This window comes from Haliaeetus albicilla, chromosome 16 (assembly GCF_947461875.1).
Source record: "Haliaeetus albicilla chromosome 16, bHalAlb1.1, whole genome shotgun sequence".
Lineage (NCBI taxonomy): Eukaryota > Metazoa > Chordata > Aves > Accipitriformes > Accipitridae > Haliaeetus > Haliaeetus albicilla.
In genome coordinates, this window is record NC_091498.1 from 17,621,176 (window position 1) to 17,644,771 (window position 23,596).

General features: G+C 36.8%; 1 protein-coding gene across 1 annotated transcript in view; it reads right to left on the reverse strand.

Moving 5' to 3' along the window:
• Positions 1–1,940: 1,940 nt before the first annotated feature.
• Positions 1,941–23,596, reverse strand: part of NUCB2 (nucleobindin 2) — a 31,154-nt gene continuing 9,498 nt past the window's right edge. The window contains exons 2-13 of the mRNA XM_069803738.1: positions 21,442–21,585; positions 20,664–20,771; positions 19,227–19,353; positions 15,819–15,922; positions 13,922–14,107; positions 13,184–13,274; positions 11,566–11,624; positions 9,938–10,030; positions 8,772–8,861; positions 8,024–8,194; positions 7,613–7,694; positions 1,941–5,804 (exon numbers count right to left, since the gene is read on the reverse strand). Coding sequence (XP_069659839.1) covers positions 5,692–5,804; positions 7,613–7,694; positions 8,024–8,194; positions 8,772–8,861; positions 9,938–10,030; positions 11,566–11,624; positions 13,184–13,274; positions 13,922–14,107; positions 15,819–15,922; positions 19,227–19,353; positions 20,664–20,771; positions 21,442–21,585 — 1,368 coding nt within the window. The 3' untranslated portion in view covers positions 1,941–5,691. The remainder of the gene's footprint in view (positions 5,805–7,612; positions 7,695–8,023; positions 8,195–8,771; positions 8,862–9,937; positions 10,031–11,565; positions 11,625–13,183; positions 13,275–13,921; positions 14,108–15,818; positions 15,923–19,226; positions 19,354–20,663; positions 20,772–21,441; positions 21,586–23,596) is intronic.

The window sequence follows — 23,596 nt, forward strand, 5'->3', positions numbered from 1 at the left end:
ATTCTTGGAAAAAAAAAGCCCTTTTGAAACATGGCAGCTGTTTTTTTGGCTCTTGAGGGACCATTCAGTTTTCAGCATCCTATTTTATTATGCCACCACTCTGCTTCTTAATTAGCTCAGTAACCCTTGTCTTAGACTCCCTCTAGTGCAGAAATGGTATGCAACTGTATGTGCTTATCATGTGAAAAATCCCATGTTACAATCGACGTTGCATCACTTCTCCATGGTACTAAATGCACCGGCAAGGTCTGCACAGCCTGTCAATAGGCGAGGGCTCAGGAACTTCACTCGTTGCTACAGAAGTATCCAGCATCTTCCTGTGACTGTGGAAATTTCCATACATACAAGTTTGCATAGGACTCTACTCAATGGCTGAATAATTCATCCTCTCCTCCTGGCTGGGCTTGGAATTCGCACAGCGGCGTAGCTTGGCATGAAGCACAGTGGAGGTGGATGGCTGCCTGAACCTCCATCCTGTTTTCTCCACTGTCACTGGTGATAGGGAGCACAAAAATGGAAGTCCTCTTCTCAGTGTAGTATTAACAGCAATGCAAAGGTAGTGGGAGAGGGTGTGAAATGAAGCATTAGAGGGGAAACTATGTATTGTATGCACCATCACCTTCTATAACACAGAAGTGCCTCTATAGGCAGTTTCTTAGAAGATACTAGCTGTGAGCTAGTACGAGTTAAGGAAATGCACGTTAGAGTAAATACAAATTGTTTGCAACAGAGACTGAGCAGCAGTCGCTGTGCAGTCATTCAGACTAACAGCTGCTTGAATTGATGGAAAAGGTGTAAAGAATGGAGAGGCCAACTTTGTAGTGCTGCTCTATCCCTGCATTTGTCACTGAAAAATATAGCAGGTTTAGAAAATGGTATCTCTGAAAAAAAATTACTTTCCTTCCCTGATATTGTACTCTACTGCTCAAGCAAGTATGCAGGCTGTTATTTAGCATAGTATTGGAGAGTATAATTATAAAAAGTGTACGACTGGATACAACATGATTCTGGCAAGTATAGCTTTTAAAGCATTAGAAAACATTAGGGTAACTGTAGGTGGGTTTGATACCTGCTATCTGTGGATGAGTAAATAATAGGACTTAAAGCTAGTTCCTCATTTCCCGTTATGTAAAAAAAAAAAAAAAAAAGTTCACTTTTAGAAACGTAACTAAACTACAGTGAGTGTTGCTGTTTTCAGATGGGACTCTCATTTCACTACCTTGGTACAACTACCTCTTAATTTCAGTAAGTAACAGATATTATTTGAGGATGTAAACAAGAAAGTACTTCTGGGGCCAACCTTAGGGACAGCTCCTGGCATCTACCACCTACTTATGCATATATTACAGAAGGCCAATCCATAGCTCAGAGCTTCACTTTGCAAAACGCCACCATACATCAATTTTTTCTTAATCAAGATAGACTTTTCCATTTTGTAAATGTGGCTGTGGATCTCCCCAAGAGACACATTGCCACAGCCATTATGACATCCTGAAATGGCTGACATCTGGCTTTGAAGGCAAAATCTGTAAGCAAAGAGAAAGCAACCTACAGAAAAATCTGTCACTAACCCTGTGCGTCCTTCACTTTCTCTGGGATGTCTGCTTTGAATTTGAACAGTCAGAAAAGCGTGTGGTGTTGTCAAGAGTTTGTAATGCTTTTGCAGCAGCATTTTAATTAGTTGGTTTTGTATTTTTATGAATATAGAAAATTAAGCATTCAAGTAATTAGTGAATAGCTATTGCAGTGAGGCAGCTGGTGCCAGGAAAGAACAAAAGATACTTCTATCTTGCTATAAATTCCTTTTCACATCTTTCCAGGAAGCAAAAACTGGAGGGCAAACAGGATGGGCTACTAAACAGAAATACAAAGTTGTGCATATAGACAAGATCTAAACCCGCCTCTTTCCCACCCGCTTAAAATAAAACACTAGACATCTGTCACTGCACTGAGTTTCAGTTTAATCCAGTTAAAAACTAATCTATACAAAGTCCAGAGTGGGGCTTTTTTTTTTTTCCCTACATATATTGCACTGGAGGATATGAATTTGTACAACATTGACCAAATCTTACCCCTTCATCCTCCTACCAAAACCCCAGCCAAGTACAAAACCAAATCTCTGCATCTTTGTCTTGGAACTGGTGTCTGTATGAAGTTACATTCAGTTTTCTTGTCATCACCTCCTAAACAAAAAGCAGAGTACAGGTGAAAGCACTGGTGCCCATGATATTCCAGTCCCTTATTTATCTGTGATTATAGCTTTCTACTTCCTCACTTAGCTATAAGCTTAGTTTAATTTTTTTTTCAACTTTAAAAAGCTCCTGAGAAATCAGTACCATGGCAGAAACATGCTTTTAGTGGCTAATACTTTTAGTCTCTTTTATGGAAGAGAGAACCCAATTAAAAGAAGACATCAGCATCGAAAACAACACACACATTAAAAAACAACAAATCTGCTAAACATTTCATGTGTAAGCATGACTTCAGCATGTTGCATAACCTCTAAGGCAGATGTTCCTCACAGTGAGATAACTCTTACTTAAACCACACTTCAGAACTGATCCGCAAAAATAAGTTTGGTGACTATTACACTCAGATGGAGACCTCTTTTAGCCTGGGCCTGAAGAACGATAGCCTTCCTCTACAGAGGAGGATGAGATGGACAGTATTGGGTGAACGCAGTCTGTTGATAAACCAGACCCAACAGGTCATCTTTTGAAAGAACATCCACTCAGTCCTCGTTATCTTTGTGGACACGTGACACAGGTACCCATGCATATGAGATTTTTGAATTGGGTGGACAAGCATGAAGTTCTAATTTGGGCTCTCATCTCAAAAACATTTAGGCAACAAACTTAAGATGTGTTCAGTAGGAATTCAATAACTTAAGCATTATGAGGACTGAGGCTCTGACTTCCACACAATTTAGGGCAAATAATTGTCAGTTTGACTAAACCTTGTTTATGAGAAATAAATCCGATCACCAATTCTAAGGTTTAAAAAAACCACCTGTTTCCACTTCTAAAAGAAGAACAGAAAATCTGTTGTATGTTGCTAAACTCAAGCCTACTAATTAAATTAACACTGATAAGAACAACATTTAGGTATCAGATAGCAATTGAAGGAAATATGTGCACCATTTTATGCTGAACGCACTTCAGTGCCTAGCTGAAATGCAAAATGAGGAGCTTTTGCTAATGCTAACTCATGATGAAATGACAAGTGAAATCTCTGGCTTCTCACAAGCGGCTTCCTCAGTCACCGACACTCACTACACTGTGGTGAGCAGAAGCTGAGCTCAGCACCCAAGTTACAACAGTTCTTTACAAAACTCTGGATGTTTCAAAGTAAATGGAATAAGGGGACATAATGCCCATCTCCAACAGCAGGGAGAGTCAGAATCTTATCATCAAATTGGAAGCAGTTGCACTGAAACTGAAGCTTGAGCATTACATTACAAAGCATGTCATTACATATAATGACATTTGTTAGGAGGCAGATGTAGCCTGAAGGAATGATTTGTATGGTAGAAATGCCTTCACACCAAAGGTTTCAGTCCCTGATTCTCTACAAACATCTGGGGCTGTATCATCTGTCCTCTGTAAACCTTCATGTGGGATGGGGAGAACACAAAAAAAAATTCCCCTCACCTTTTCCACGACATTTAAATAATTCCCTCTTTGTTTCCCTCCTTGCTCTGTTATCCATTATCAGGCTACAACCCCAAAGCCAGGGCTGTGCACTGAGAAACGCTATTAGTCTGGATGTAGCTCTAACTATGTCTGGACCTCTCAGCAAACAGATGAAGTTGCTGAAAGGTATTTTAGTCTCCTGACAAAGACATAATCAAACTGACGTTAGAATTGCATGGAAATGACAAACAGTGGAGACATTGGTTTGGGAAACTAAATTAAAATGTTAATGACTTGCATAGAGAACAACAAAAAAAAAAAGGTAAAAGAAGTCCAATTGTTTGAGTGGTATAAATGAAGGAAATGTGACATGACAGCTAACAAGACGAAACAGATAAGGAAACCTAATCTGTTCTGGCAGTGAGTTCTATTATATTGTGTGGAGAACAAGAATATGCTCAGGCCTGATGAAAGAAGCCTTAAACATGGAAGGAATGTGCCTAGCTTCTATCAATCAAAGTTCTTCAGAGTGAGAAACTTCCCAAATGTCAATACAAAATGTTAGTAATTGCTTCCTGTCTAATTTGAGTTTGCCTAAAATATTCAAGTCTTATTCTGAAAGGAACATCTTTCTATAACAGAGGCTTGCCTCTGTTTCTTTGCTCAAAACCCAAATGATCTCCCTTAATGACACTGTCAGCAGTTAGCCACAGAACAGGAAGGAAATGCAAAGGATGCTTGCCAAGGTGTGTGTGTGTGTATCAGTTCAAAGCCAGCGTTATACAATCAGAACAATCCATGTTTAAAAAAAAAACAAAACACCACAAAACCCCAAGCAAACAAAAAAACCCAAACAGGGTTTACACTTTAGGATACTTTCAGTCTGAAATGAATAACAAGCAAGGACAATTACACAACTTTTCAACATTATAGTAAAACCCACAGGAAAATCAACTTATTCTTTTAAAATCTTGGCTTACAATATTAGGGACCTATCCTGGTTCAATACCAAAATAATACAATCAATAGCACCCCTGTTTCAGGACACTTCATAAACTTACACCATCTGCTGAAAGACTAATAAGAGTTAATAGTGAGACTCTTTAAGTCAAAGATTCATGTCTGAGAAGAGCTTTCTGAAGCACATGGTGCATTTTGAAAAATCTGGTATAATCATAGGAGGTAGGATAATCTGCACAGAAAAAGACAATGAGTCTTGTTCTGTTTTGCACAATATTTCCATCAACATAAAAAGCTTACTTAATAACATGCAAAATTTTGAGATCAGCTGGCACCTGATGAAGGAAACAGGGACAAAAGTACTGTCCCAAGAGCCAGGTGAATGTTCAACTGCTATACAGAATTAATCTCAACAAGGAGGACGGTTCAGATCAATACACCAGAAGTACAGTATTCCTTTTCAAGGCTTACAGTGAAATTCTTAGGCTTCTGTAAACATTAAAAATATTCACTGCTCCACGTAATTCTTTGCTGTGTTTAGATTTTAGAAAGTGCAAATTTTCTGTGATTAAGGATTAGAAGTTTGATTTTTATTTGGTCTCAAAGAAGAAAGGGTTTGGTAGTGCTGGAAATGGTAGGCCTTTATCTATGGTCTTCATTTCCCCATTTTTGCTTCTCAGCATTTCCAGAAAGAGTTTCTACATAAAACTAGACCTAATGACATTCAGGCCAGTTCCCTGCTTCCTCTCTGAGAAGATTCCAATTCATGCCTAAACACAGAATGGCAGACATCTCCTCCCTTTTTGTAAGAGAAGAGTTCAACAGCTCAGTCCCCTGGCCATAAAAATCTTTAGTATTAAGTTTCCTCAACCCCCTCCTCCATTATAGCCTCTAAATGATCCCCTTGTTCTGTTTCTCGCTGATGCACTGGAGACAAAATTAGTTTAATTTATGATTCAGATCTGATTGATACTTCATCTCTAACATTGCCAATGATTTTACAATCTGGGGAAGAAAGTATAGAGTTCATGTTTCACTCTGATTTCCTGCCCCCCACCCCCCAAATAATAAAGATGCTATAAAGTTGAGGCACAAGTGGTTAAGGGTGAACTTGATCAGTTCTAGCAGCTGGTTCTTGGACATGTCCTGGTGGTAAAGGCTGATCACCTCCCGCAGGATGTTTCGGTGCATCTCCAACTTTGTGTTCCCCGGCTGTAAAAGAAGAATAAAACCATTTGTAACTTCTCAATTAAATTGGCCCCCAACATTGAAAGTATCTACAGGAAACTTTCTAGCGTAGGGACAATCAAACAAAACCTTCTGGTTTTTGGTTTGTAAGTGGAATCAAGAATTTTGTATGTGACTAACAATGAAATCGGATTGGGATTACCCAACAGACTGCATTATTATAATATTCAGTGTTTCCTCTTGGATTACTAGTTGTTTCTGTTTTCTGTGAAATATTTTTACTTCCGTAACACATTGGTTCTTTGGAGATTGTTCTTTTTGAAATATATTACGTGTTTATGAAACCTTTAATCCCAATATGGGAAGCTTGGGAGAAAAAAAAAATTAGCATCTTGCTCCTGTATTTTACTCCCCACTGTGTCAACAATAATTACAACATTCTCTCTTTGCCTACCTTTGAATAATACTGTTTCATAGTTTGCTGAAGATTTCAGAACTTGCAGCTGCATTTTTGTGACTTTTTTTTTCTTAGATGGCCCTTAGTAGCTCCAGTAGCCTACAGATTAGAAATATTGTCTACTTGAACCTCCTTAACTCACTGAATGAGTAGCGACTATTTTTGGCTAATATAATGAATTCTTATGACACCTGATTAAATGACTTTGCAGAAAGTTTTTACATAAAATATGTGTTAAGAACAGTATCTGCTACAATATTGACAGTATCAAAAGATGTATCATTAGTCCAACTCCCAGGGCATCTGCTATTACACAGGATGTTCTTACTGAAGGTGAGGGGAAGTGAGGCACTCAGAACTAAGGATCATAAAATGAAATTACCCAAAGGCAGTATTGAAGCAAATGAAAGACAAAATTAAACTGGTACTGAAATCTCATTATTTCTCTTCACAGAACTGAGTGGCTTAGGAATAGAATTTCAGGGTACTCAACAAAGTAAGCTGTAATCACTGAATATAGCATTTAAGGTTTGAAATCCCACTGTTGGCCTTGCAGGAACAGTTTAGAGCTTCCAGTATTCAAAAGGCTGCCCGGATATAGTCTGAAGCCTTATGTTTGAGATGAATGTCAAGAAGTTCTTGAGCCCTACTGATAATGTTAGCATATGAACATGGAAGCCAATAAAGCCATATTAGTTTCAACCTTTCTAGACGGGGAGAAAAAGCTAAGTTAGGATGTATTAAAACACAAAAAAACCATGGACAGTGTGTTATGGATAAGAAGTGCTAATGTATACCTGACCATTTTGTTGCCACCAATGAGCAAATGCAATGATTTATTATGACAATATCTTCTTCTGAGGGTGTTGAAGCAGTTGGTCACTCATACTGTCTAGAACTAACTTGTCATGTCATTTTGTGCCCAACTGCAGTAAATTGGCCGCTGAAGATGGACTTGTTGAAAGCATTTAAATGCTTTCATCTGTTCTGCAGTCTGAGACTGGTAATGCAGCCATAGAACATCAGACAGACCTGGTAATTTGTATGTCCCTATTCTTCTCTGGATGCTCAGGAATCCTAGATATACTAGATCTCAATATTTTTGGTCTGATAGGTACAACACAATCTTTCTCTGTCCATTTGATGCCTTGAGTTAGAGCTCTGTTTTTTTACTATGGACTTAAAAGCACTGAGATTTCAGGAATACTTTAGAAGAGTTCCATACTTCCCTCTTAAAGACAGTTTAGTGAACGTCTCTACAGAGATCATTAAAACCACATTATATTAACAATTTCAACAGAAAATGCAGTTTTAATGACTTTTACATTGGAGATCTTATTTTAAAGTTTGTGTATCTACACAGAAAGACACATACGGGGTTGAAATTTCAGTTCTCCAGCTGGTCCAGCAGGAGGATTTCCTTGCTGTAGTTTCTTTTGTTCCATCTGTTTTACAACCTGGTGAAAAATAAAACACAACAGTTGAAAAACTTAAATCTGTCAGCTTTCTCTGATATGACATAAATGAATACACTTAAAACAAATTTTGCAGTCATTATGTAAAATCTTTGTTAATGGGTATACTACTGAGTTGAGATGCTTGCATTGTTTGCTATAATCGTGAATACTAGATTATGTTTTGCTGTGGTACCATTGGTTTAGAATTCAGCTGGGAGTCATATGAGAAATCAAGGCAAAGAATGCTCCAGAGTTGAGGATTGTCATGAGCTGTTACACATATAAGGATACAGAAAAGGCAAAAAAAAATTCTGTTCTCAAAAGTGTACCTGCTGAAGCTCTTGTTTCTGAGCCTGAAGCTGGTCATGCTGCCTCTGTAGCTCTTCCTTCTGCTTCTGAAGATCTTCTGCCTTCTTTCTAAGTTCATCTTCCTGCTGAGAAATATGACTTTCAAATTCCTTCAGCTCTTCCTCAGTGAAGAGCTGCTGTTGATCTAGTGTCTGCAAGAAAATACATACGAATGTGACTACTTAGCCAGGAATGCATATATATTTTTATTATCTTCCCACTGAAATTATTATTAGCTGAATTGTACAGTTCACTAAACATCACTCAATTTTCATCAAAATATCAGACATGACACTGTAAAAAGTTAGTACACTCACTGTAAGAAACAGCAAAATAGCTGTTTCTCAGCTATTTTCTGAGCAAAATTCTACTACAGATGTAGAGGGAGGAGAAAAAATTCCTATTCCTTCCAGCTGAGCTCTTATCTTCCCTTTAAAGTGATTCATAAACAAAATGTCCATTTTCTGTTTGAAAAGCATGTGGGAAAAACTCTTCTAGAATCCACCGGGTGGCGCAAGACCTTTTCTGTTTGCGTGTGCCCCATAAAGATTACAGCTGCATTACATTAGTCTGCTACATTTTGTACTTTACATTTAGTTAAGGCGCTTAACCACACACATACCAAAACGGCACTGAAAAAAAGCAAAGGTCAGAGACATGCCATTTGGTTTCCTGGTTGGAGTGATGGTAATAGTACCATATGTTGCACTTGGAACATATTTTCATTACCTCCCAGCTATCTGGCTCCAAAAATTCTTTTTTCTCTGTAGCTCGCAGGAACTCTTCCAAAGTCACTAGCCGGTCCTTGTTGATATCAACCTATTTGAAGCAAAAAATTAAACTCAACCTAAAGGACAGGTTTTGGTGGAGCTAATGTTTAATTTCATCATGCAAATATCTTCAAATATAACCATTTTATTTTTAAACTGTCCCATTCTCAAGGGAGTGCCTGCAACATCTTCTGAAAACTTCTCTCACAAGCTTACAAAGCTTAACAAAAATGGAAATAAAAAGTAAATCCTCACATTTTACTTCAAAATTCATTGGCTTTATTGGAAACATTATTTGTGGTCACAGCCCCAACACTAGTAGTGGCATGCATGAGAAAATGTTCATTTTGAAAGCGGCATTTTGAGAAAAATGTTTTGTAGCTTTCTGGTAATAATTTTGTAACTGTGAGTCAGAGTAATCTCCGCTGTTGGATGGGGAGGTTTTGAAACATCAAAAAAACCCCAACTAAATTGTGTCAGAATCCTTTAAGGGGAAAGGAGGAAATGCTTCCCTTTATGACTAATAGAAGACCAGTCTTGCTCCGTTCCTCAAACTTAAGGAGTATAGTTGAATACAGAAAAGATACGAGTGAAAAACACGGTAGTTCAAAACATCCTCTTCCCTTTCCTCTGTCTCCTGAACTGAAAACCTACCAGAACCAGTAGAGCTATTCACTGTCATAGGGGATACCTTGAGCTCTGAGCCCTCCTCTGAAGAGACAAAGGTGAGGTATGTGAAGGAAAACACTGCTCTACTGCCTCTTCTCACACCTAAATCTTACCAATTTGCCAAATGCAAAACCACATTTAGTGTCTTCCCTGTTTGACACAAAACTCACATGGAATTTCTATTGAATCTCAGTATCTGCAAAAGATGGACGTGACAGCACAATTCCTTCTCTGAACTTCTTAAATAAAAACTAGTCAGCAGGCATTTACATCAGAACATGGGAACAGGGCTTGAGAATTGTAACTTTATGTGAATCCCAGCACAAAGAGCATTCAGTGTGACAGGTGTAGTTGGACGATCCTTTCTGCTGTACTTGGACAACACTTCCTGTCAGGAGGACTGTATTTCTTGAACACAGAAAGAAATCAGCAGCTCTACTGAACATCAGTCCCCACCTCATTCATTACGTGTTCTCTCATTCTTAGCCTTTCTTCTTCCATTTCAACCATGTCATCCTCTTCATTTTTGGGATCATAAACTTTTTCTAGCTGAAATTCAGAATTAGCAAATGTTAGTTTGGAGAAAGGGCTGCTTTCAAATGACAGCATATTTGGAACAGTAGCGCAAGATGTTGCTAAAAACATGAGTTCACCATTTTTTCAATAGAGTGAGCACGTGTGTGTGTAATTCTCCTCTTTTAGCATAGTATTTAAGCAACAAGTGAGCCTTTCATTGCTAAGAATGAAGTTTTCAGTTAATTCATGTGGTCTGTTATAATTCAGTGCTGTGGACGTTACAGTAAAATTGACCTCAGCAGACACAGTCTGATCCTACACTTGATTCAAAGCAGGCAGAGTTTCCACGTGGTTTCTGGAACAGGACAGAATAGCTTTTTTACCAGAGCATGCAGCTAACCCTGTAAGCATTCAGGATATCACAAGACAAACTGAGTGCTTAATTTAATGGTCCACTGCTCTTCTTGCACAATGTCTTTCTGGTGAGTTCATGCTTATTTGCTTTTACTTAGTTTTCTCAGTCATTTAGCTTTGCTTGCTTAGCCATAGGTAATCTTAAGGCCCCAGATTATTTGTTTTTAAACTACAAAACTGCAAAATGGTGGGACATATCTGTCAAAAAAGACTGCCATATATCTTCATTGTATTAGAGGGGATTATGGCAAAGTATTGTTAGAAGTCTGTATTTGCAAATTTAATTTCTTCAAAAATTTACAGTAGTTTGAATTTATAAGCTTCTCTATATACTGTTTAGTGCATGTGCTCCCCGACTCATGAAACCTAGAAAAAATTGTAAGACTAGATATTGACAGCCATAGTACTGGATCTTTGAGTGGAAGGTTTAGGGTTTTTTTCTGCTATACCAAAACAGAACCTACTGCAAAAATGAAGACCAAGGCCTTTTGTTTATTAATTGATTCTGCAATTCCCATTCCTGTAGAATTTCCAAACATTGCTGTCATTACCCCTCTGGGAGGCAAAGAAGTACTAATATTTGCATTTTCACAGCCAACAAGCCAAAGCTTAAAGAAACTAAGAGCCTGTCTACTTTATCAGATATACATGTCCTCCAAACTAGCTAGATAGAAAACACATGAAATTTCTGTAGCCGCTTCCACAATGTACTGTCTTCGAGCCAATTCACACGAGCGTGACCCTTTTTCTCTCAACAAGTCTTATGACTTGTTGATTAGCTCTGAATGAGCACAGCTACCCAGCTTTAGAACCTCTACCAGGCTGCATCTAGCTAGAGCAGGAGTGCAGCTCTCTGCAGTGCAACTTACACAGGTATAGCTATCCTGCAGATTAATTAAAAAATCTCAAGCAAGCCTGTGGCAGAGAAATGCATGAACACTAGATCTCTGGTGTCTGAGTCCTATGCTTCAACTACTTTATCTTCCCTGCTGATAAGTTTTTATACTTTTGTAGAAACATTAAGGATACACAAAACTTGGCATGAATACTCTAATTTTTAGTCCAAAGCCCCAATATATCTTTGAAAAAATACAGACAGCCCTGTAACCATTTAGTGAAACCAGTTAAGTTTCTGAACTTTTTTTTTTTTTTACCTCTTTAGTAAATAGGGCTTCCAATTCTTGCTCATCCAGGAAACCATCATTATTGACATCTACAAAAAGAAGTGTTGAAAATACAAGTTGAGTAAGTACAGAAAGTAATACATGTAATAGTTCTCTGTGAGTTAAGTAAGTATCAGCATCCACATCTTGTGTGGATTAAAAACATCATTTAACAAGAAGCTGGTTACATGAGTTGTTTTTTCTGTTTAGGTTTTTATCAGGCATTGGCTGAACTGTATTGCCATTTTTGGCTGGTTGGTTAGACAAGTCTGGAACAATCTCCCTACTTCTTAGCAAACTGAAAAAGGTCACAAAAGGATTGCACAGACTGCAATTGCCAAAAAATATTGCTGAGAACAAGTTGCCCCAATTTAACAACTAGATTTGCAAATAGATTCAGGAGCAATAAAAATCTGTAGAAAAACTTTGTTAACCAACAGTATGACTCTCCAAAAAACCTAAAGAATTATGTGAAAATCTATATAAATATGCAGCGCTTGAGAAGAGATCACTGTAAAATGACTTTTCATGACAAATTAAAAGAGAATACTTGATAACTAACAATCCATCTTTTATCCTACATTCTACTCTGAATATTGTTAGACTACCTCTGAAATTGAAAGACAACGTCTACTTCAAATGAGCATTATTATGCAATCTTTTTGTTTAATTGCTTCAAAGTTTTTCATATACTAAGCTCTAAGGCAAAGGGTTATTTTGGCTATTTCTGTTTTGGTAAGATTTGCATAAAAAAGCTACCAAAAATTTTCAGAAAATTATCGTTCAAGATCTCTTTCTAGAGAGAATAAATAAGGTTAATAACTATAATCCATTTTTATATATTTTGTAAACGAAGATAAAAGTTCAGACTCAAGCTAGAACACTTCAGTTAAATTGTCATCTTTGGGATTAGTCAAATTCTATGTACTGTTCAAGCCTTCACAGCCCAGTGCCAGGCAGGATCTGCTTAAGGGTACTTTATTATGAAGCATTTAACAACGTCAAAATATAAGGTTATACATTTATATAATCCCTTTTAAAGCAAAATGCCCATTTTGATGCATCCTCATCTCTGCTCCTATTTTATTGTTTCTAGCTGCACACTACTCAGAAATATAGAGGCAGGATTGGGGGGCAATTTGGTTTTTGTTTTATTAAGGAAATCTTGCAACTTCTGTAGAGGCTTGGCACTTCTATGACCATTCCAAAGATAAGGTGTGTCTGCCACTTATCTGCAGAGATGATGAGAAAGCAGGTTTTCCCACGGACACCTCTGAGGATTTATTCCTAGTACGTAGTGTGTAAGCAAAGTTATAGATGTGGACAGCCCTCTAAGTATCCATACTTCCCTGAGGAATCACTACTAGTTATTTGCTGTATGATTTTACGAGCAGTTAAACAAAACTCTGTTTCCAACTTTTAAACCACATTTAAAACTTTGCAGTAAACTTACAAACAATAACATAAATATTTTGTCCTCTTAACTCTTCAGATTCATCCAAATTACTTGAGGTATAAGTCTTCATCCTAGCATAAGACAAACTTGCCCTCAGCAGAAGGTAACAGAAAGTCACTTCACTTGTTCATTAAATTAAACTAAACCTCTTACCGTGTAATTTGAAAAATGTTTTGGGGTCAAATTCATTTGGATCTAGTCCATCTGCTTCTTCCCACACCTCTTTCAGTTGATCTTTGCTTCCCTATAGATTGGTTACAAAGAAAAACTATTCAAAATATGATTAAGTGTAAATTTTCTGCATTACCTTTGCATTATGGTTTCTCTGAAAGGCTTTATTTTCTCATTAGTCATGTTGCAAATGGAATCAATGGAATTTTCTTTAATTCTCTTTTGTTCAGGTCTAATACTTTCATTAGACAGAAAGGCCCAGGCAAAGAGGGGGTGTCAAGGAAATGCATATTCTGTGGAAAGGAACGCCTGTAATCATCAGTCATTGCCACACAGACTCATCTAGAAATAACAGCTAAAGGAAGTTAAATTAGTTTGCCTTTTCTAGAGCAAATGGTACTGTGATGCAGTTCCTTGCAGGCCAGGCATACCATGAAGGCATCCCTACAGTTCTGAATACCATTCTGGCTTCTTCCTCATGAGTTTTATCTTCTTTGTAAATAGTAATTCTGCCAGCAAATGTCATACTTGTATAGAAAAAATGGGGGTATATATAGTGGGTTTTGTAATGCTCTCTGCATTGTTCCCACACTCTGCTCCCATGTCAACGAGAAGAGGCAAATGCTGAGAATAAGAAGATACACCCTTCTCTTTATTAGCTTTTTCTCTCTGGAAAGGAAAGCTTCCACCCAATCATGTAAGAAGAGACTGTGGCCTTACAGGATGGTGAACTTTAGGGTGATCACCATGTTTTTTCTTCATCTCCTCAAATTTGGATTCTTCTCGCTGCCTCTTTTCTTCATCCAGTGTTTTTAAATACTCTCTCCTCTCATGTTCCTTCATCATCTCATATTTCTTAAACTCCTCATGGCGGGTCTTATCATAGTTTTCCAGATCACTTGTAGCCTAAAAATATAGATATATGTAGATATATGATTATGCCACACAATTATGTTAACACATATGACATTAAAAACACTGTATTGTTCAGATCTGTGGCCAAGGCTGGCCATATTGCCATTCTCCTTTTAAACATGAGGTAGACTAGTTGGGGGTTTCCTTTCACGTGACAGTGATGCAAAAACATCTCTCCTCACTTTGTTATTTTCACAGAAGTTTATTTGCAAGGGTTCAACTGCTAGACAATTTTTGCAACTACACAATACTGTAAGAAGTCATCAAGGTGTCGTTTCTCATCAATTAATAATAAATTAACTCAAGTTAAGTAAGTCCCATACGAATTAAGTGCAGCTTCAAATAGTACCATTAACCTGCTTGATTATTTCAGAATAAGAACTTTTGTAGATTAGCCTACCTTTTAATGAAAAAAGTGCCTTCATTAATAATGGGAGTTAGTCTGCAGTAGTTTAATACAGATTAAATCAAAAACCACAATTATATTGAGAGAAAGGGTGTGAGGGGAGAATTTCTGACAAGGACCTGTATAGAGTTTAAAGATGTATCATTTTCAGACAGCTCAAGGTATTAAAGGATGTTTTGGTAGTGCTTTTCAAAGTAACATGTTTATACCTGATATAGCCGCTCCATTATTTACCTTTCAGTTTTCAGATTCACTGTACCTTTTCAAAAACAATTCCAAAGCAACGATCCCCTAAAATGCCCATTACACTCTGTCAGTATCTCAGCTGAGAACCGAGAAATTAGAAGACAGAAAAAACCCAAACATGTACTAAGAGAAAGAACTGCGCCATTGAGGATATGCTTCTCCTAGCCAACCAGAATTTTCCCAGAAGTGATGCTCAGAAATGGCAAGAAACCTTATAATATCTCTATAAAAAATAATTTTACAGAAAATTGAGATAAAATTTTCCAAGGGTAAAAAAAAAAATCCACAAAAATTACAGAAAGCTTGAAATATACCTTATCTTTCAATTTATTTTGAAAATATAAAAACTGTCAAATACTCATGTCAGACATGCAGTGTTCTCTAAAGCATATCTGAGATTAAAATCTTTTTCTCCTTGGGAAGTGTATTTTTTCCAGCAGTTGAAAAAAGCCATGCCATGCTTAGCTTAACTGCATCCCCTTAATAAACAAGCACTGAACACCCCCCCACACCTGTGATTGATACTGAATCTCCTAAATAGACACTGAATGCCCTGCCCAGCATATGCAATTTCTAACATTGATAGCTTAAGTTCTACTCTGCTGTAGTTTTGCAGCTTGATCTATATATAACAGATCCCAAAATTCAAGTGGCTAGTTTAGGGATAATTATTTATGTCATTCTGTGAGACACCTAAATCATTTAGAAATAGAAATCAGAAAATACACTTGGGAAAAATGTGCCCCTGTCAAAACCGTATTTAATTTAAAGGCTCCTGGAAAGGCATATTTTATTCCTGAAGTTGTACTGGCACATGAATGCAAGTCCTGTTAAGATGCCACCCCAAAATTTATGGGCTCTTTAGCATAATGCACACTGACAACAGTTTTCAAGTGTGCGATGGAGACTACTGACTTTTCTCTGAAAATGAAAACTGCATGTTGTCTATAAAAAAGTGGTGTATATATAAAAGTATTTGCCTTTACCAGTGAAAAATGCATAAAAATTAATATAAAAAAAAAACCACAGTAGTTTATATCTAGCACTCACTGCTTTGATCAACATATCTAAGTCTTTAGGTTCGAACGTGTCAGGATTCTGATGGTTCAGGTGCTCAAACTGTTTAAGGAGAGCCTGATGATCTATGCCAGTGTCTGAAAGAACAAGGTACAAAGGTAAAACATTAAAATAAGTTTGAAGTCAAGCAAGATCAGGAAGTTAAAACTTTCATATGGGAGCTCCCTGAGGACTGGATAATTTTTTCACTGTTGGAGGAAACTATAGCAACACTTCTAAAGTCGCTTCTCCTGAAGATCGCCAAACTTGATAGCAATTTGCACTAGATTCCTTCTGATGTGTCAGTGTTGCATTGCATGCAATAATTCAACATGCACAAATTAAGGCTTGTGTTTCAGCAAGGGAAAGTACAATCAATTTCAGCTTCACAAACTAAGAAAAACATTTTATTCTCTTTTATATAAATGAGATAGTTGAAGTTATGTGCAGTATCAAAGCTAACGATTTGCATATTTTTCCTGAACTGGGAGAAGTCTGACTCTTCTACTGCCCTCAACATTTTGCAAATGACTTATGTCTGGCCAAAGATGTATGTGCAATATGGTGTAAAATCATATCAAATCAGATAAGCAGATATTAATATTTCATTTGTGCAAAATGAGAAGTGCAAGACAGTGGAGTCAGGTCCTGTGTCTAAAAGCTGCAAACATTTCTCTCTTCCTTATGACAGGAATGATACCCAACAATATCAATACACAATGCACTAACAACAAAACATATTTCTACAAAAGGCTTTTCTAGCTGTTACCATGGTTTCTGACTGCTAATAATAATGCTATCTTAAGCAGTATACACTTTGATATGTATAATAGTTTCGACAACCTTTTACTAGATGGCTTAGCAAAGAATATTTTAGTTGTTTAAAAAAACTGGAAAACACCATTTTGAACATGTTATTCTTTGGCAAACTATCTGTCTTTGTTACACTCAATGCTGTGTTTGTATTATCACAAAACAGCAAACACTGGCTGGGGCAGATTTCAACCATCATTCCTCCCTGGTGAGATCACAATTTCTGTTGAAATATATGTGCCTTAGACTATTTTTGAAACATTTTTAGAAGTGTAATAATAGTCTTTAAAAAAAAAAAAACAACAAAACCCAACACCAACCAACCAACCAACCAAAACAGCCCCCAAACTCATTTTCCTCCATTTCTTACACTTATGGGAAAAGACTCATTCTATTTGACAGTATTTACTTGCCACATTATTGTATTATCTGAGACCCAACCCCCAACATTCTTCTGTTCTGTACTGATCAGTCTAGTAAGATCTTGGTGAAAATGTTTAAAAACACATCTGGATCAGGGCTGAATGTATGTAGAATATAATCTCAAATTTATTTTTTTTTTTTTTTTTAAAAACCTGATCCATCTGAGAGGGAAGAAAACAGGGGGTTTTGTGTCTTTTTTTTTCTTTTTTTAGATCAGGTAGAAGACATTAAGTGGTGTTATAGGGAAAAGATTAACAGAATAAATAAAAGGAAATCAAACAGCTCTGCCTGCTGTTACTCTAGAATGCTCTTTTGTACATGTTCCAAGAGGTTGCCTAGGTGTACAGATGCAGCTGTATTTTATAGATAATCTGGCCATACTTGTTGTATGTGATGTGAAGTACTCACTGGCAGGGCTGATTATAAACTGTACAAAATGTTTTCCCACTCCTGATGTTTTCATGTCTTAGCAATCATCTGAATATTTTGAACTGGAATAATCTGTTCTTGTTCTTTCCCAAATGGAAGATCTCACATTTATACTTTAAAAGATCAGATCTGTTGGGGGGAATTATTTTTCTAAAGCACGCTCTGTTAGTTACTCTTGATTTATGAAAGTAGAGAGGGCTAGAAGTAATCAGTCCATTAAATTACTAAAAAATTACAAAATACACAAAATTACTATGTACACAATCAGGTACTATTAGCTGCTGTCAACTAGTTCACTGTGAGTGTCACCATGATGTCACTGGACTGCTTGCCTGCAATAGGAGCATGAGACAGGGCTCTTGGCAGCTAAAGAGCCGCCTGAGGAAGATGAACATGGGGTCTGGCAGGTATGTGAGGCAACGCACTGACTCCTGAGGAGGGGCTACCGCTGCTCTGCACTGCTGAGCTACCAGTAGACTGTACTCTCTGGACGAGAACTTTCATTAAAAGAAAGCAAAGGTCATAAAGGTGATCTGATGCCCTCAGCTGACTCTATATAATTATTCATTAATTATACTATGATAGTACCTATAGACTTCATTGGAAAGGTACTACACTGTAAATATCTTTTTTCCCAAATTAATCTGATGCTTTCCTGACCGTAGTAACATCCCCAAACACATATTTGCACATGCATACTTCTTCAGTCTACTTGCCACCTCTAAATTTGCCTTAGCCTAGAAGACAGTTCCTTATTCTTGGAGTATTTTAAATTGATACATTACCTATTCAATTCAGTAGGATCCATCCCCATAACTTGCAAAGATTTTTAATAATGGAATAATCTGCATAGGCACATTAAGCCCTTTTTATTAGAGCTTCTGTGTGAAAAACAGCATTTCAGAAACAAGATAATGCAGTCCATTATTAGGACTTAATTGTTTATGAGCAACTAATTCTCTTCAAAAAGAAACCACTAATAAGAAATTTACAGAATTAGTTCTAAATGTAAAAAATCTTCAGTAATAAGAAATAAAAAGGGATAGCACCATTTCCCACACAAACATACAGCAATCAGAATCATTAGAAACCTGTATACTTTATTCATTAGAAGAAATTGCCTGAGTTTGTACGATTTCATTAGCAATTAAGAAAACGCTACGGAGAATTTTTTTCACTCCAAATGTTCTTCTTTACTCAGGAGCTTAAAACTGCCCCAAAAATAAGAAAAATAATCTTCTAAATTGAAATGTTCAATATTTGTTATAAATCTGTACAATAACTCTAACTCGTGGAAAGGGGGCTTAAAAACAAAAAAAGGAAAACTTTTGTGTTGACTGTAAAAAAAAAAAATCATTTTCTACCCTGTAAAGACATGAAATGCTATGTCATGTTGTATTCTTAAACATAGTTTTACTATGTTACTAGTTCTCAGTGAGTAATCTATAAATTGATGCACTACAAAAAAAAAAAAAAAAAGAGGTTCAAAAAGGATTAGAAGTATCTGAAAAATCCACTGCCAGAATCAAGTTTAGTTATTTATAAAACACAGATGGCTCTTCTCCCCACTTTCCTATAAAGATGGATCTTTACTGGCCCTAGGCCAGCTCAGAAAGGACACTCACTTTCAGCTTACAGTCATTATTGTTGACAACAAAGCATAACTGATCAACTTTGGACACCTCTCCCAACACAACCCCATCTGTTAACTCACCTAGTTAAATTTTATATTCTTACCTTGAACAGAATCCATTTTAGCTTTAATTAACATTCTTAATCTTGCCACCTCTTGTCTTTTTAGTTCATCCAGCCGTGTTCTCACATGGTGGCTTACTAAATCAAGCTCTCTGCTTAGTTTTCCACTCTGTCAAAAAACAAGTTATGTATAAAAAATAGAAGAAAGTAGCCTTTACGATTCCCATTAGACATGAGCTGCAAGACAGCAGACTAGTGGCAGTCTTTGGATATGCTGTAGCCCACACTGTAAGAATCTCAAAATTTTTTCAAAGAGCAGATTCAAATTTTTTTAAGCCTATGGTTATAGAAACAGGAGGAATCCTAAAAGCTTTCTGAAAAGATAATTTCTAAGTATCTTGCTCCTCCAAAGAGCAAAAGCATGACCTTTAAGCAGCAATACCTAATAATGTTTAAGTGACAAATTTCTTAATCAAATGTTCTCAAATTAGTTCAAAACAACTGTGAGATGTACACAAAGTGCTGTGTTCTTCATCCACTTGATGATAGCTGTAAGACTTGAGAGAGAGAAGGTACAAGCACAGCAACAGCAAACAATATGTATTGCATGAATATTTATCAGGATCTGGAAATGGATAGTAACCTTCAAGGGTTACACTAGACGTAGCACAGAAGAAAAAGGAGCCAAAAGCTGCCAATGGCAACACGAGCAATTAAAGGAAATGCAAAAGGCAGGATCTCCTCTTTAAGTCTGTCACTTTAGACTGTTTCCTACCTGTCCCTTGCTGAATTTCTAGCTCATAAAGGGGAATGCAGAACAGCCACCACCTAGAGCCAGGAACTAAAGTAGAAAAGACAAGAATGTGGTAAGGTTTTGGAGAGAGTGCTATATGGATTGGCACAAAGAAAGGACAGCAGCAGAGAAAGCCAGCGGTCTATTTTATTCCTATATACACTGACCTTACTTCTAGTACAACTCCTCAATTTCCCCCGACTCTAAAATTTGTCTTGTAATCCTCTTCCATGTCATCACATTCATTTGTGATGCACTATCTTAATCTCAGAAGGCAGATATACTTTTGTGTTCAAAACAGTGTTCCAAGTTACTCAGCAGGCAACAGCGAGTAAGAGCTACGCTTGCAGCTGTTTTGATGTACATGAAGGTTCACCTCCCTGTATGAAGTCTGAAACTGGCTTTTTAGTAGATAGGCAGAAGGCAGAAACTATGCATTCAAGTATACGTTGTTGGGGGTTTTTTGTATGCTATGGGATACTCTTTAATTAGAAGTTCTGCTGTCCCTTGACTACAGACAAAGATCTAGTAAGAGTTAAATTCCTAAGTAAATAAGAGTGGGAGGAAATTTAAGCTCACAAAAATTGAGAGGAGTAGGAAAAAAGAAAAGGAAAAAAGAATACAACATACATGGCTCGTGATTATGGATTTAATTAACCTTCATTTAAGTCTTTTTTTGTACATACCTTTATTTCCTCTATGTCAGCAGTCTGGAGTTTCTCCCTGAAATGCTTATCTGTTTCCAAGACATCTATTACTTGCCTGAGATATTCATCATAATAAAGTCCTGTATCCTTCAAAAAAAGAACGTGAAATTGAGAAAAAATATACTACCAAACATTTCATTTTGTTTAAATACAATTAAACTGAAACTCAAATCTCAGCAACACAGGCATTATATTCTCTTACATATCTTTGTTTTCTTCTGATTTGCATCATTGCCCTAAAACAACTTAATCTTGTGATTCATTTGTTTCAACAACAGACAAGGAAGAGAAGAAAAGTGTTCAGGAATCCATGTAATACACAAGCATCTGTCATGTTAATATAGTTGGGTTTTGTGGTTTTTTTTGTGTTTTTTTTTTTTTTCCAAAAGTGTAATTCATTCATTACTATTCTATTTGAAACACTGAACTGGAATCACTGAGTGGAATGTCCTAAGCCACCACTCAATCGCTTGAAAGAAGTCTCTGTGGAACAGTAAGCACTTCTTCCTACTGTAAGCTGGGGAACTCCTTCCATGTGTCATCTCACCTTTAGCCCCTCATGGAAAAAAAATAAAAGAGAACAAATTTAAAAAGAACCTCACAACAGTAGACGTATGACAATACTGGCTAATATTAGTTTCCTTCCTGCAAGTAACTCCAGTAAAGAACATCTAAATTTCAGGAAGGTAGTTTGCTATAGCCAGATTACTAACAATTATGAAAAAATATTTAATTAGATAAATTTCATTACACTTACTGGACTTTCTACCTTCTCTCCTTCTACGTGGCCTTCTCCTTTAACTTTTGTCTTATCTATGTCTATAGGTACAGCTTCCAAGGCCATTAGGAGACATGTCATCAGCAAAATACACTGTTGGGGCAGGACAGATAGCCGCTTCATCTGAAATGAGACCAAGTCACAAAAAATAACATAAATGATATTATCATACTGTACTGATTAGAATTTTTTTTACATTCCTACATAGATACCTGTAATAACCCACTTCCCACATGTTTTACTGCTCTCAAGGAACACTAAAACTCAAAGAATTAAATACAGCTTTAATTTTTAAAGGCCATTATTACACAAGCAGGTTTCCTCAGATTACCTTACAACTGTGTGGCAAACCTAAGTTGTACTGTAAACAGTAAGAGGTTTTTAACATGTTGAAAGGTATTATCAGTGGCTCCGCAGAACAGGTGGGAACATCCGATGTTCATACACTCGTTTAGGATGGCCAAGTGTTGCATAACTAATACTGACATTCCCACTCTGATCATGTTTTTCCTGAAGTTATTGGCAAACTCCTAAAGATAATCATGGACACTGAATCAGATCTTAGTGTAGTAATGCCAGTTGTCTTTATGTTTCAGCAATGGAGTAGTTTGCCTAACTTGGAGTCAAGATCCCCTCCAAAATTTATTTGCAGGAAAAATATTTTACAATCCATGTTATATCTGTATGTCAAGTTGACAGAGATTCCTGAAAAAAGTGTTCACACTACCTGAAATTGTTGCTCAGGCTGGGGCTTTAGGTCTAGGGAGCCAGTCTCCCCTAGACTTTCTTTGGTATCTTACATGGGGCTAACTCACACACAGTTTGTGAGCACGGAGCACTTTGAGAGTTCTTGACCTCTCTCTTCTCTCCCTCTATCAAATTTGGTTGAAAATACCTCAATTCATTCAGAAACTGGTAAGATGGAATACTTAAACAGTGCGAGTACAGGAAATCCAGCTAAAAAAGTAATGATGGTAATCCAACATCTGACAGCGAAGTCAGGCTCTTGAGACAATATAGCCAATTCAGCCTATGACAGTCCACAGTCTCTGGATATTCTATAAAAAGCTTGAGCAAACTCCAATATTACATAAGTAATATAAATAATTTCCTGGAAAGTGAAAGTTGCCAGTCAAATAATGTCTAAAATTAGCTTAAATATGTCAAAGAAAAGGATGTAATATTTAAAAAATGTGCAGTCAAACAAATCAAAAGCATACCTGCTACAAGGAGAATTTCTGTACAAGTGCTTCAACTAGCCATGCAAGTAATTCCATCAAAAGTACTTATGTCCACCAGCAGGAAATCTCTTTTTTTGGGGTGGGGTGGGGTGGGAGGAACAAACTTTAATTACAGTCAGTGCCAGTTTTCCTGACTACATGGCTCTGATACTCAACAGTGAAGCATTACTTTTGCTTGGATTAAGCTGCCCTTTTACTAAGGCCATAAATGTAGATAACATTAAGCATTTAATATTAAGCATTGCTGACACCCTTTATTCATATAACTATTACATAAAAGAAAGCACTCTTATTAAGAAAAAAAATGAGAAATGCATACAAGATGTGCAGAGATATCCTTTCTTTTGTTGGGGATGAGGCAATAGCTAGAGATAAAAACATATCTACCTATACATCTTCTGTTTTGTGTGTCAAAGGCTCAAGAATGACAAGAATTCTGTGAAACTGTTTTTTCTTAATCACTTCTTCAGCAAAAAAGAGTCTAACTGAATGCTGCTCAGTTATAGCAAATACTTGTTACTTTCGTGTAAAAAATGACTAACATCTGATCATTACCAGACAGGATAGTAAGAGTTATTTTTGTTGTCATATTGAGCATTTTAGATTCAATGTCAGCACTACTGTCAGATCCACAACAGCAAGTCTGATTAGCTTTGCCTCAGTCATTCCTTTAAAGCAAGCAAACATGCAAACAAAAAAAACCCGTCAGATCCAGACTGATTTTCTGGAACTAGTAAGTTAATTTCTACACTTCCACACAAGCTGCTAGCTTACAGTGACTTTATAGAGCTGATAAATGAAGGAGTTAGTTATTCACTATCACTTTTACAAATGCCAAAGGTCTAATACTTCAGATGTTTTTAATTACAGAATATTGTTGTAAAAATGCTGTG